The 14,936-nt window shown below is 46.9% G+C and overlaps 1 protein-coding gene across 3 annotated transcripts; it reads left to right on the forward strand.

Moving 5' to 3' along the window:
* Positions 1-231: 231 nt before the first annotated feature.
* Positions 232-14,495, forward strand: ACCS (1-aminocyclopropane-1-carboxylate synthase homolog (inactive)). Of its 3 annotated transcripts, XM_015287196.4 has the most exons (16): positions 232-1,466; positions 2,670-3,283; positions 4,213-4,272; positions 5,141-5,152; positions 6,545-6,615; positions 7,114-7,183; positions 8,221-8,287; positions 8,643-8,740; positions 9,299-9,376; positions 10,299-10,399; positions 11,117-11,206; positions 12,116-12,161; positions 12,297-12,438; positions 13,001-13,143; positions 13,526-13,679; positions 13,900-14,495. In XM_015287196.4, exons 1-16 carry the CDS (start codon positions 830-832, stop codon positions 14,145-14,147), a joined length of 2,631 nt encoding a protein of 876 aa, XP_015142682.2. In that variant the 5' UTR covers positions 232-829; the 3' UTR covers positions 14,148-14,495. The 3 variants fall into 3 exon arrangements, with proteins under 3 accessions (XP_015142682.2, XP_015142683.2, XP_040557463.1); XM_015287197.4 differs by lacking the exon at positions 5,141-5,152; XM_040701529.2 differs by lacking the exons at positions 13,526-13,679; positions 13,900-14,495 and adding an exon at positions 13,342-13,519.
* Positions 14,496-14,936: the final 441 nt, after the last annotated feature.

A 14,936-nucleotide genomic window follows, 5' to 3' on the forward strand; every position in this document is an offset into this window, starting at 1 on the left:
GCCAGGCGCCGTGCGGGTTCTCTGCGCCGTTCTGTGCTCCGTGCTCTGTGGTGCCCCAACGCGGACAGCCCGGCTCGTTCCGGAGCCAGGGCACAGGCACGGCTCCTTCTGAGAGCGCTCCGCTGCTCCCGGCGATGTCCGTCGGGTTTCTTTTTGAAGCAAAACGGACCGCCCCGTGCAAACCTACACATGCCGAGCCCAGCCGTGCCTGGCACGGCCGGGCGGGGCCACGGGGGCGGAGCGGCGGGCGGGTCTGGGGGAGCGGGCACCTCCCCGAGGCGGGGCGGCTTTGGTACGGCACGGCTCGGCACGGCCTGACCTCGCACGGCCCCTACCGGCCGCGTAGGGCCGGGCCTGGCCGGGCCGGGCTGAGGGAGGAGGACGGCGGTCGGGGGGTCGGGGACAGGCTCCGTGCCGCTGCGTTCAGCCCGGCCCGGCTCGGGAACGCGACGAGAGCCTGGCACGGACTAAAGTTATCCCGGAATAAGGCTGCACGCATGTGCTGTCACCCCGGATGTGAACATGCCGGCCCGGCTCCCCACTAGCTCGCTCCGCCCGGCTGTAGCGGGTGGGCCGAGCCGAGCCGTGCCGAGCCGAGCCGTGCCAAGCCGTGCCAAGCGCGGCGGCGGCCGTACGTAGCCACGGAGGGGCCGGGACGGGCAGGGGCCGTGAGGGGCGAGGTGCGAGAGGCTCCTCCGGCCGGGGGGCGGCCCCGAGGGGTCGGGCAGCAACCCCCGGCACGGCCCGGCACGGCACAGCCCGGCACGGCTCCGCTCGGCCCGGGGCGCCGGGAGCCGGGAGGAGGGGCGAGCCCGCAGTCCCGGGAGGGATGGATTTTCGGGGGAAGAAGTACGAGCGCGGCAGCAACTGGTCGGACCCCGAGGTGGTGGAGCTGCTCCAGCTGTGGGCGGACGAATCGGTGCAGCTGGAGCTGGAGAGCTGCCTGCGCAACCAGCACGTCTTCAACCGTATCGCCGAGGTGCTCCGCGAGAAGGGCATCCACCGCACCGGCGACCAGTGCCGCGAGAAGATCAAGAAGATGAAGCTGGAGTACCGGCGCATCAAGGACAACAGCAAGGCCCCGCGGGGCGGCCGCACCTGGAAGTTCTACGACGTGATGGACCGAGTGCTCAACAGCCGGCCCGCGCTGGCCTACGGGCCCATGGGTGGCGGTGTGATGGCCACCCAGGTGCTGCCGGGCGGTCTGGTGGACGGCTACCACCACCAGTTTGCCGCCCCTGCCCTGCCCTTCGGGCACTCCCAGCACCCCGAACTGATGGAGATCAAATGTGAGGAGGTGAACTCTGACGAGGACTGCCTGACCCCAGAGCCCTCGGCAGCCGTGTCGTACCAGCAGGGCTGCCCTGAAGAGCACGAGATGGAGAGAGCCTTCCTTGAGAGGGCCCAGAATGACTCTCCCATCTCCAGAGTGGAAATTCCCATTGAAAGCAGTGTTTCACCTTCAGGTAGGGATAGTCTTCTGCATTCCAGCGTAGGGTTGCTGCCTCGTTTCCCAGAAAGAGAGGGTTTTGTTCTGGTGCACAAATAGACACCTGGTTTTGGTTTTTGCACCAATGTTTGGATCCTTGTTTTTCATGCCCCCAGAAGCTTTAAAGTAGAAGGCTGGTAACGGCATTAATTGTCTTCTGACAGTTCCTGACACGTGTCTTGGCTCAGGTAAATAAAATCTAAAATTACTGCTCTAGGCTAAATACTGCATATGAACTCCGAAGGACTGGAGCATCCACTCTAAGCTGGGGTAGGCATTTGTGCTAGATTTCTGTGTGTAATGCAAACAGTACATGTGTTATTCCAAAAGAAAAAAAGAGAAAAATTGCGTGCTTTTTGGTGTTGACTGAATGTGACCAGGGCTGTCTGCAGTCCTCATGCTGAATTGTATCAGGAGACCCTCTTCTTCCATTGCAACCTGTAAACCTGCAGGTGAAACTTCCCTTGTGTTCTATTTGAATGTTTTCCTCATCTCATCTTTTAGGATGCTCAACAACGGAGAATTCTTGGGGATAATCATTGCCTGGCTTACTGATCTGCTAACTAGAGCTTGGAAAGAAGACATTTTTGGAAGTCACTGGTAGAAACAGCTGATCTGTTTACAGGAGATGAGAGCTCTGTGCTGGGAGTGCAATTGGCCATTGCTTGGGTGCACAGAAAGACTCCAGAGATCATGGAGATTTCCAACCAGTCTAGGATGGGCTGGTGGAAAAGCACAGCCTTCTTGGGAAGAAGAGAGGTGATAGTCAGCGTGAGGTTCATTTCTGAGATCAGGAAGAACGGCTGTGGTGATCTTAACCAAATTACGTTTAAGGTCCCTTCCAACCCAAGTCATGCTGAGCTGTCCTCACCATGGTGAGTGCGTGGGTAGCCAAGGGCAGGATCCTTGAATGGACCCCAACAGTGATCACTGGGGTTAATTCAGAAAGCAAGTGAGAGCCAGATCAGTGGCTTGCAGCACAGTGGTGTGTCCAGCGTGTGAAGTGAAAGACTGCAAACAGAGCTGCAAACTCCAAGATGTACTTGACTGATTTTGCTTTGTTTTCCCTAAAAGCCCTGCTGTAGTGTATTCTAGGTCAGGTAGTGGGAAGCAGCAAAGCACATCCACACCATGTAACTTGCCTGGTGTTTCATTTTTCCCTGCTTTCGCACAACCGCAGGTTTCAGCGAGCCCAGCATGGCCAACTCATCCCGGATGCAGAACGCGGTTCCTCGGCACGGCTTCTCCGCTTTGCACCGCCTGCGGAAGAAGCGGAAAGGCCAGCGGGCGAAGGACCCTCTCGACGACCTCCTGCTGAAGACCCTGACGTCACAGCGGGCCATGGAGGAGCGTTTCTTGCAGATGGAGGAGCGGCGGTTCCAGCGGGACCTGGACGTGGAGGAGCGGCGGATGCAGCTGGAGCAGCGGCGCTTCGAGCTGGAGAGGGAGCACGAGTTCCGCATGTTCAACGTTTTCGCCCAGATGCTCAGCATCCTGAAGCAGAGCCACGGCGGCGGCGCATCCCCTTCCCTGGCCATGCCTCGAGGCCTGGACTTCAGCCAAACGCTGTGGGAACTGATGGGCCGGGAGGGAGGAGGCGACCAGCGGGGGCCGAGGGCCCGAGGGCTGGCCAGGAGCCGGGGTGACATGTGTGGTTTCTGCCCCCCGGAGGGGTTCCGGCGCAGCCCCTACCTCTCCGCTCGCGGTAACGTCGCCAACATCTTCCGGGGCTCCGACGAGGAGGGGTACAAAGCGTACCACGCTGACAAGTACGACGAAGACACGAACCCCAACGTGAGTGAGTCCCTTAACTAACGCTCGGGACTTTTTCTGCCTGGTACAGCTCCGCCGCTCGGCACGCAGCTCCTCACACACCCCCTGGCGGCACAGAGGCTGAGTGTTAATTTACTACCGAATGAGTAACAAATGCAGTGAATGGAAATAATGGTTTATGTGGGGGTTACTTTTAAATAGAACCAGCGTTCCGATCCTGAGCAACTTGAAAATGTCAAAATGTTTTGTTCTGACCCCTAACTGCAGTCGTGGTGTAGGGGGGTGCAAACTAGATGGAGATCCAAAAGCACAGTAATTATTTGATAAGAGATGCACTATAATTTGTTTTGATAAGAGAGGCACAAACTGCTAGCTCTTCTACTAAATAATACTAATGATGTGAAAAGTAGATAAATACCTACATTTGAACTTGACCTTTAGTAGCACCATCCACGTCCAACTTAATGTTTTAACCACCCTTCATGGCTGTTTGCTATGTGGCATTTGTAGGAGTGAGCGGAGTGGAACAGAAGGACTGATAAACAACTGAATTTAGATGAAGAAGTGGTTCAAAACCATTTCTTTACACTGCTGCAGAAGCATAAACCTCAGTTTTCTCGGGACTGTTTCATGTGTATTTGCAGTTAGATGCACACTGATGAGTGAAAGAATAACTTAAACGTTCGTAAAGGAGAATAAACTGTAACTGTTAGCACTTGGCCATTTGCAGAAAGCTTATTGCCTAAGAGCCTGAGTGCCTGAGATGTGTCTGTGAGCACACAACTGCATATATACCTCTCTAGTTACATATTACTGCGTGAACTGTGCTGTGGCTTTTCCTTGGTAAGCTTTTTGGGGGCAATTCAGTGGAATGGTAGCTAAGGTGATGTACGTACGTGTTGATTTTTGTGTGTGTGTGTCCATAAATGATACGCTATTTCTTTTTCTAGGGTATAATTAATTTTGGGACCAGTGAGAATAAGCTCTGCTTTGACCTGATGTCCAAACGGGTAAGTCCTGTTCCTAATAGGAATACCAAATATATTACGTGGTTCCCCCTCAGTGTCTTTCTGAGGGTTACTGTTACTGTTGGGTTTTCTCTGGTAAAGTTTTTCCTCATGAATTTATCTTACTGTCAAAAGCCACTTCTGAATCCAGCTATTAGTACACTTACTGGTGTTATTCTCCCAGGAGGACAGGAGCAGGGAGTTTTCTGTTCCCTTTCATTGTGTTCCCCTGGAGGGGTGTACTTGGCTCACTGAGATATTTAAGACTCGGTCCTTAAATGAAGATAAGATGCATTTCATTTTCTCCTACTGACCGTATTTTATTTAATACGGAGGTTTCAGAACTACTTCACACTCTTCTTAATTTCAAGAGTCTTCACAGGTCGGGACAGAGGAAGTTGACTCTGTCCATTGTGATGCTACACAGTTCAAGCACCCAGTTCTGAACTTACCTAAAGTTTGAGAGGATGGCAGCAGCGAATGTGACACCTTGTGAAATCTCTTGAAATGGTAGTGGGACAGCTGCTAGTTGGACACTTTGTTCAGTTCCATGAAACAAATGCCATAACTCATTAAAAACAAACAAAAAAAAAGGCAAAAGGGAACAACAGAGCCGTGCCTTAGGGGGGTGTTTCTTGTTTTTTCATTAAAATTATTGCTCAGATTCAGCCCCCTGGGTGGGAAGGCTGCCCTTTTCCTAGCTGCAGCTGCCTGGGGAGGGGAAGGTAGCTGAGCGTCTGACAGTCGGTCTCTGCAGTTTGAAACTCACCGTTACTCCCATTCTACCAATTCCCACCCTCAAAATGTTCCTTTTATTCCTTCCCCCCACACCACTGACTCGGGGATGCTACCCCACCGCTCGGCCTTCCAGCTAAAGGAACAGGTAAGGCAGAGCTGCTGCCCGCTGGCTGTGCGCTCAGAAGGTGCCCTGTGGGCTGTGTAGGTTGTGCCTTCCTTCCTTCACCATCCTTTCCCCAAACTAACACAGTGTCTGCAGCAAGTAGTGCAGAGGGAGACAGCAGCAGGTCACGTCTTCACTGGCCTTGTTGTGGAAATGAGCTGTAGTGTGATGAGCTGTCATGCACGTGGCAAGAAGTTACTGCTTCCAGCTTCTTCATCACAGCCCAGAGTTACAGAAAGGGTTCACTGGGTGCAGCACCAGCTGGGGTTGTAGGAAAAAAGAATTTGTTGCTGCTTGGGACAGTAAGCACTCAGTTTCCACTGAGTAAAGCAATGTATTGGATTTCTGCCTTCAACTTTTGGCCCGTAAATTGGCTAACATTCTGTGGTATGAGATCTCAGATAGTCTTCATTTTGCTTGTCCCATCTGGTTTCTTTGCCCTTAGACAATTATCCTTAAGGTTTCTCCTCTTCATTACTGCACAGCCATTTTTGGTCAAGCGCTGACAGGTTTTGTGTTGTGTTATCTAGATAGGTTAAGGAGAGGGATCTAAGGAGACGTAGTTTGGTGGTACGCAGGCATCAAGAACATCTGCAGATGAATAAAGGAACTTTAATCTCATATGTCAGGTTGCAGTTCTGCATGGCATGGGATGAGGACAGTGTCCTTGAACTGTAGAGCTTGGCACAAGTTATTAAGCACCGATATGGAATGCTGTGGATTTGTTGTTACATGGTAGACTTTTGCACTGCATGTTAAATATCCCTCCCCCTTTGCACCGTCACTTACTTGTCGTGTCCTTTTAGTATTAACTCAACTCCTAGACTTGGTTGTTATCAAATATTTGCAAGGTACATTGTACATAACATTTGTTTGTTCCCTTTTCCTTCACGTAAAATGTCCTCTTCTCAATTCGCTGGTCGTGCCTGCGCTTTCCCTTGCAACTTCATAGAACTGGATTATGTGAAACCCTCAGAAGTACAATCCTGAAAATGCTTAGATAAAAGCAACGTGCATACTTTAAACATAAAAAGGGGCTGTGAAGCTTTTGCACAGTTCAGGTGATTCTGACTCTAAAAACAGTATAAACTATATATAAACTATATATCTCTGTGCAGTGAAGCTTTGGCTGCCATAATTTGGCAGAAGCCCCCACTTCCTATAAGCTGAAGTTATCACTGATCAGCTTGCTGTTCATTGCCCCTCCGAGCTGCCTTAATTCTGATGGTCAGTGGCTTTCTCAGTCCAGTTTTAAGGCCGTTGAAGTGTTGTGTGTGCATGTCTATGCAGAAGTGTGCCTGCCCACGGGTTCTGTCTCTCTCTGTTTCTGAAACCGGTGACTGTGCTTTTAATGTGTCTTCCTGTTGCTCACAGCTGACACAGACAGATATGAACCTCATGGAGCCACTGCTGCTTCAGTACCCCGACTGGAAGGGCCACATGTTGTAAGTCTTCTCATTTCTGTAATGTGTCTCTGTTTGAGTACCTGTCTAAAAGCAGAATGGATAAGTATGAACCGCCTCTCTTACACAGTAACTTAAACTTCTTCTAGGTCAAAGAATCATACTTTTATTTTCAAAACAGTAATTGGCCATCCAATTTAAAAGTCCTTTGAAAATCCAGTTTAAAATCATTTTATGTAAGAGAAGATGCTAATTTTCTATACGTTAACAGGTGAGCTAACTCCAGAAAGTTCCTTGAAGTCCTGTTAACATCGAGGACTTTAATCCTTCAGTTCTCTGTAATGCTCTTCAGAACGGTCTGTGCAGCCGTAGCCGTTGTCCGTGACGCCTTTGCCATGTGTAGCAGTCACATCTGTGGCATGGGCTGTCTGCATCAAATTTTACTGTGCCCTGGCTTTATTTTCCTGAGATGTGGACGTGGGGAAGCCCAGCCTCTTGGAGAATAAGCTGAATCAATATTTGCTTTTGTGTCTTTCTCAGTTTACGGGAGGAAGTGGCTCGATTTTTGACCTATTACTGCAAGGCCCCTGCACCTCTTAAGGCAGAAAATGTGGGTAACCCACTTTCCATTGGTGTCTATTCTAATGTATTGCCATTTGCTATCAAACAAGTCCATCTTATTTTTTTAAACAAATGATTTTGTAGTATGACAGCCTTTTATCATGTAAATGAGATTGGATCATAGCCATTTTAGTTGCTTTTGATGCACACGTCAGCCAAAACATTTCAGTTCTACTGCGAATTTGCCTTATTCTTAACTTCTATGTGCCAGCTTCTCATTCCATTGCTCCCAGTGAGGCTTTGTGTTTTTATCTCCTTGTTCAGCTCTGGGACCTACTGGGCTCGTGTCCCTCAGCCTTGACAAGGAGTGCCTATTGTTTCTGATGGGTTTAATTTCATACTATTCTGCTGTTGCACCTCAGGACAAAATGTGTCATTGAGCCAATGGTAGTTTTACCTGGCAAAAACAGATATTTTCAGACCTGTGATGGTGTTACAAGGAAGGTATCAACACCTGAGTCTTTGCAGGACTTTCCAATTTGGGAAGGGTGCAGGCTGGGCTCGGTGCATGCATGAGTCCTGCTTTTGCTGGGTGGTGGAGGCAGCAGGAGCCAGTACTATTGCTGCTCTTCTGGCTGCAGTAACTCAGCAGAAACCGCTGCTTCACATAATCTGAAGTCGTCACTGATCATTTTGCTGATCATTGCCTCTCCAAGGCAGCAGATTCTACCTGATGCTTGGATTGAAACTCCCGGGGCCTCTGTGCGTCAGTCTTCTAGAAACAGGAGACGAACTTGCTTCTCTATGCTTCTGTTTATGCTATTGCACAAATTTGGCAGGAGGTAGGAGCTGCTGTTATCACAAAGAGAAGATAACACATGATAAAAAGGCAACTGGACAAAGTATTGTGAAACAGAGTCCAGGATTAATGTTGTTTCCAGCGGAAGTGAGATGTCTGCAGGAAAATTCTGGGAACATCCATGCTAGAGGATTAGGGGGAAAATATATTTTGTTGGTTTTGTCAGAAATTCGGTGGTGGTGTTTCTATGGACGTATTCATCACTAGCCTCTCTCTTTCTTCTCTAGGTGATTGTTCTGAACGGTTGTGGCTCTTTGTTTTCTGCATTAGCTACAGTCCTTTGTGATCCAGGGGGTAAGTGGATTGCTGGAAAATATCTTTAGTGGGTTTTTTTTTGTTATTGTTGTTTGGAAATAATGTGTTACTTAGTTTAAATACTGTTTTGTGGAGGTGAAACAGTGGGGAATTAGCACTGGTCTACTGCAAGGCAGTCTATGCTTATGCCTACCTGAGGATGGGTGTACAGTGTCCCAGTTATTGCAGAAGATTGTAGAATTGATATAGAGAGAAAGTGGAGAAAAGAGTAGTAACATTAAAATATTTCCAAAGTGCATAACTGTAAAAAAGCTTTTATGCTCAACTGAAGTCCGTTAGAGGAGAAGGAAGGACAGCAGTCTGTTGCTAACAGGTTTTGTTGTCTCGGTTCCAGAGGCTGTTCTGATTGCTACTCCCTTTTATGGTGGTATCACCCAGAGCGTCTTCCTGTATGGCAACGTCAAGCTGGTGTACGCCTATTTAGACAGCAAGGTAAGAGGTGAGGAAAGGGAATACCAACCTCCACAGTTAAAAAGCAATTGACACAGGAAAGTGCCAAGCTTTGGGGACCCAGAACAAGGCTAGGCAGCAGCCTGTGGTTTCATTTATGGTTGGGGAATTGGACACATCGTTGTCAAGAAACTTGTTCAAGACTATACATCTAGTTTCCAGTCTTGTCCTTTTCTTGTGTCTTGCTCCCTATAAATATGTAATAATGGCACCTGGTGGGGAAAAATGGCCATTTTGGAGTCATGCATATGTATTGTCCTATTGGAGATGTCTGTCCCAGGGATGTAAGAATGCATAGCTATCTGACGTTGCTTTATTAAGGATATCATTAAGGATAACCAGAGAATTCTCTGCATGTGGCCAGTCTATGGTGAAAATTTCTTTGATTTTATGTATTTATTCTCTCTGCAGTATAAAAGGATAAGAGGATGGATGCTAGTCATTATTGTTGGGTTTTTATTTTGTTTCGTGGGGTATGGCTCGAGGCAGATTGTTGAAATAATTTGGCCTTTTTAATTTTATCTTTGTGGTGTGTTTCAGATTACTGGAACAAGCACTCGGCCTTTCCAGCTTACTGTGGAAAAACTGGAAAAGGCCTTGCAGGATGCCCTGGCAGAGGTGAGTATAGATGAGCTTCACACTACTAGTCAAGGCTACAGTATGTTTGAGATGGCTGGTCCCAGATGTGACCTGAAGAGTAAAACATTTTCAAAACCTAGCACCTGGCTTTCTCAGGGTCCTCATAGACAGCCTTAGGTCAGGCTGCTTGCAAATCCTGCGTGCTTTTGTGATAGAATATTCAGCGGCACTTCCAGGAGGAATCCCACTGTATCTTGCAAACCTGGGCATGCACTAAAATGGGTCTTCGCAGGGTTATTCCTTCAGGAGTGCCAGCCGGGTGAGTCAAAATGGACTGCTCTACTCAGTAGTGCAGAGGCATCCGCTGAGAACAGCGTGAATTGCAGGAGGGAGTGAGGGGCAAATCTAGAAGGTAAATACAGATGTGTACTACCTGTCTGAATATTTAGTCTGTAAGTTTTGAAATCATCCTAAACCCAGTGTATGTTTAGCTTCATCTTTAGATCGTTAGCAGCTCTGACATCTCCAACCACTTGTGCTCTAAATATGAGCAATTCACATCCATGTACCTCGAATTGCTATTTTTCTTGCCTTATTAGTGGACAGTCTTCAGCAATCTGTTACTTAACAATGCTGATACAGATCAGAGAGAGTTCTCTTTTATGCTGAGATTGTGTGAAGGCATCTTTCATATAAATGAGCAGCAATCATTGCAGACTCACCCTTTTCAAACTCATAGATTCGTCCTATAATATTTTCCTCAGTTCACTTTGCAAGTGCCATCATTATAAAAATGTCATCTGTGGCTAAAAGTTTTCTCATACAAATCTAACTTCTGAGGTGAAATGTCATAGTAGAGGCTGAAGGGGAGTCTTGCATCATGCTCACTGCTTTTCGGAGAGACTCAAAGTTTGTCCCACGGTGAATGCTCTCTTACTGTCATGTCGTTTGTGTTCTACAGGGTGTAACTGTAAGGGCCTTAATTCTTCTGAATCCCCAGAATCCCCTTGGGGACATCTACTCCTTGTCAGAGCTACGGGACTACCTGGAATTTGCTAAAAGGTATGCCAGCTTGGAAAGCTGAGATATCCAGAGGCAGATATGGCTTTCAGAGCCTGGTGATCTATTTGCCGTGCCTTAATTTATCTGTGAATATCTTCTCAACCTGGCAAAACAAACAAACAAACAAAAAAAACCTGTTCTTCTCACATAGAGGTGGAGTAGAGAGAAGAGTGGGCTGGTGGGGAGAAGGGAGTGTGGACCATTCAGTTGGCTGGAGGGACAAGGCAGCTTGCATCAAGGAATATTAGCAGTTTTACTGACAGTCCTAGCAAACACTGTGGTGCTGTCTATTTGGTAAGAATCTGACTTCCTTTCCTCACAGTTTCTCTGTATATGCAGAGAGTATGATTCTAAATATTTGAATATGGCTGCCCACTTCACCACTGGATGCTCTCTGGAATTTGGCCCATTTCAAATGGACAATGACACAATGTAGTTGAGAGGGGTAGTACATATAGGAGTTAATTTTCACAAGTACATCGGAAGTGATTGAAATCTTATCTCATTATACAGTTGCAGCGGATGACAATTATCTGGATGTATCTCCCATCAGTTTAATGTACATAGTTCAATATAATAGACCTTCTGAGGTGTGAAGAAGTACTCTGTGCTGCAGAACTTGATGTATAAAGGCAGCCTTTGCAGGGTTCTGAATTTCTCTTTGCTTCTCAAGCAGAAGCAGCATACTTTTCTAATTTCCATTTTGCCCTTTTGCAGACACGAATTGCATGTGATAGTAGATGAGATCTACATGCTGTCAGTTTTTGATGAATCAGCCACGTTTCACAGTGTCCTAGGCATGGACAGGTAAAATCAGCTCCTACTTCCCTGGCCATCTTCCAGTGACAATTCAACATGATGCCTTGCTGAGAACTTGTGACTGGAAGTTAAGTCATGAGCTAGCAAATTCTGAATCTGCCTTATATCATGGGCTTTTTCTTTTTATTTTCTTTATTTTCATCATTTCTGAATGGCAAATGCATTTCTTTCAAGTGCAGGGAAAATTCTAGCAAGAAAAATGTGAGTTAATTTTCTGTTGTGGTACTTTTTGGTTGTTTTTTTTAGTATGTGCTTTCCTATTTGCTTGTGACAGTCCCAAAACAATTGGAAATGAATGTTTCATTCCTTGAACGTGAGGCTTTTTCTTTCCTACCTCAGCATTGTTACCTCTTTCTCCTATTTCTGTCGATGACTGTGAAGACCTTCTGTTGCTGTTTATATTCTCTTTTTTGGACAGTAGTGACTGATCACAGTGTTGTTAGAGGTTTGAGAATGGGTTTTATTAGGTATTAATGATGGTTCTAATGGGTCCCTTCCAACTCGGGATATTCTGTAACTGTGAATCTTCTTCCGCAAAGTGTTATGGTTTGAAAGAGAGAAATTAAATTACTTTAAATTCTTAGAAAATGTATCAATTTTTAGTATTACATTTGCAAACTTTGTATGTGCAGGAAATCTGCACGTAAAATACAGCACTTAGTGTGAGTATCTGAAAAACTTACATCTGAAATACTTTGAAAAGGTGTCTAAAATTAGTTGCTGGGAGTTCCTTGCTTCTAAAGGCAGGTCAGATTTGGATTTTCCCTGCTTGACTGATGATCCGTGCCGCACTGCCGCTGTGTAATGCTGCCTCTCTATTTTTGCAATGCTGCACTGGTGATCCAAAACTTCAGCACCTATGACACTAATTGCCCGTCTGCATCCTTCTACATACAGATTGCCTGATCCGCAGAGGACTCATGTGATGTGGGGAATAAGCAAGGTGAGTGCCAGTCGCTGCTGTGCTGTGGCTTCCTTACTGCTGTCCTCAGGCTCCTTGCGTTAGGAAGAACAAAGCAGTGTTAGTAGGAACCCATCGTTCCTGCTCAATGCAGTAGTCTCTCTGTGTCTTCTGCAGGATTTTGCTGTCTCTGGGATTCGTTTTGGTACTTTGTATACAGAGAACCAAGATGTTGCTAATGCGGTGGCTTCTTTGTGTTATTTCCACGGGGTTTGTGGACCAGTCCAGCACAAAGTTGCACAGCTACTTAGGGACAGAGGTGAGTTGGTAGCTAATGCAGGGTCCTCATGCCGCCCTGTTATCTCGGTACTCCAGGGGATTCTGTCCCTTTACTTTCCCCAGCGGTCTCTTATTCGTGTGGTCAGCAGCTGTCCATTATCCTGAAGCTGCCTCTGTAAGCTGTAGCTTACAACAACAGAGGAACTCTCCACAGAGTTCTTCATCAGCAGACATGGAGGAGCAGCTCTGAAGAAGTGTGATAGCTGTATGTGTAAAAGCAGCAAATGCTGTATAGAGCAGGGAACACAACCTTGTACAAAGAGGGAAATGGAAGGGGACTTCTAGCTTTGTCCTGGTTGTGGGGTGCTAGCACTGCAGCTGTAAGAGCCATGTGCACAGCAGGGTGGCAAAGAAGATATGTACATGCATGAAACTGCTACATAATTCTTGTCCCCATTTCTGCTTTTTGGGGAAGCAAAAAAGGAGCTGTAGAAGAGTGAAATGTAAAAAGGCATTGTGACTGTTTTAGAAACCTCAGTCAATTCGTGATTTTTATTCTTAGTCACTTTGTGATTATTATTTTTTTTTAATCTTCTGGCTAGAGTGGATCAACCAGGTGTACCTGAGGGCCAACCATGCCCGCCTGAAAGCTGCCCATACGTATGTGACAGATGAGCTGAAGACACTTGGGGTTCCTTTTCTCAACCGCAACGCAGGCTTCTTTGTCTGGATTGATTTCCGGAAGGTTGGTAGTGTTAGGAAAGGAGGCTTCTCCTGAGTTGAGGGCAGCCACCTGGTGCAGCTGTGTCCAGGGGAAAGTTCGATATTGCGATAAGCTTTTTGTTAAAGCCCCACCTGTTGTGTGATGAGCAGAGGGATGGGTGGCCTGATATTTCTGTGCATGCTTTTCCTTTCTTCTGCCTGTGCATTTCCCTCCTTGCAGGAATCTTACTGCTCTCAAGCCACTTTCCTTCCCATTTCTTCCTTTATATCACAACTGCTGTATTTCAGAGGTAAAAGGTGTCTCCCCTGGCCTTTGCAGACCTCATGGGAATCACAAATTCATGAGGGTCTCTGTGAGTTACCTATATGTGACTAACCTCTGGCCCTTCTGGTGACTCTCCCAGTACCTTAGGACAGGAACATTTGAGGAGGAGATGCTTCTCTGGAGGCGCTTTCTTGATAACAAGGTCCTCCTGTCGTGTGGCAAAGCCTTTGAGTGCAGTGAACCTGGATGGTTCCGCATCATCTTTGCTGACAAGACCCACCGACTACAGCTGGGTGAGTGATGCTTTCTTCTGTTTTTCCTTCCACTAGAGAATCTGCAGCACCATTTCCTCCTCTCCTTAGTCCTAAACTACCCTATAATCATTATCCTCTTGTCTTTCCATTTTTTCTCCCTTCAATTCTCCACATTTTTCTGGATCTGATATGGATTTGGAGACCCTTGTATCTTTCTTAGACTCACCCACTGATGTTTCCCTTCCTTTTACCACTGCAGGTATGCAGCGGATCCGCAAGGTTTTGGAAGAACGAGAGCAGGAGATATTGTCTGAGGAAAAGGAGCAGCCTTGTCAGTCAGATCAGGACGGCAAAGCAGATAGCACAGATGAAGTCATTATCGTATCTCACCACCAGGAATCTTCCTGTGCTGGTAGTTCCAATCTCAGTGACCTCATTGGCCTCCTGCAGCAGCAGATGCGTTCATCTGATTGGCTACAGAAAAATACAGCAGAACAGCTCGCATAGAAAAAGCCAGAGATCTACAGTGTGTTCAGCAAACTCGTGGGGAAACAGTAGAGGCCGGTGTACTTCTAGGCTTGTTCGCGAGCACTAAGCGAATGGCACTGGGCCCCTAGCAGCTCAGCATTGACTTCCAGCAAAAAATATATTTTCTGTATAGCAAGAAAATCACTTTGTAAAACTCCTCCTCTACCCCACTTGATGTCTCTGATTTGTATTATATAGGTGATTTCCTCGGAGTGGGGTGAGGGTAGGGAACGGTGGGGCTTTTGTTCACCTGCTGCCCCTCATCCTGCTGCATCATTGTATTTTGTATTTCATTTCTAATGAATATGCTCTTAACTCTCTCTGAAAGTCCTGTGGTGTTGTGGTGTCTTTTTTTTTTTTTTTTTTAATACTTCTCATTTCACTCTTTCTGGGAAGGTGGAGGTTTGAGATTGTTAAAATGTGTAAGGTTTCCCTTTTCATTACTGATACTCGGAAGTAATTATTTCAGTGCCAGAATATGATTGCTTTCACAAAGAGATGTTTTGGGGAGATAAAGTGTCAGTTCTAAGGTAGCCTCAGCTATGGGTAAATAAGTTTGTGTACGTGGCTGTCTCCATGGATGAGGCTCTTAGAACATGATCATTTAGTTTGAGTTCTGTAAAGCGTTTTCATTTTGAGTTGGTTTCCATTCTATTCTCGGATCAGACAGTATCTGATCCCCTTGGCTGGTAAAATGCCTGTTTTTGTTTTTGTCCTTCTCTTTGTATAAATAAAAATTACCCACTGGCTTCTTAGCCCACTATGTCC

This window comes from Gallus gallus, chromosome 5 (genome assembly GCF_016699485.2).
Source record: "Gallus gallus isolate bGalGal1 chromosome 5, bGalGal1.mat.broiler.GRCg7b, whole genome shotgun sequence".
NCBI classification, from domain to species: domain Eukaryota; kingdom Metazoa; phylum Chordata; class Aves; order Galliformes; family Phasianidae; genus Gallus; species Gallus gallus.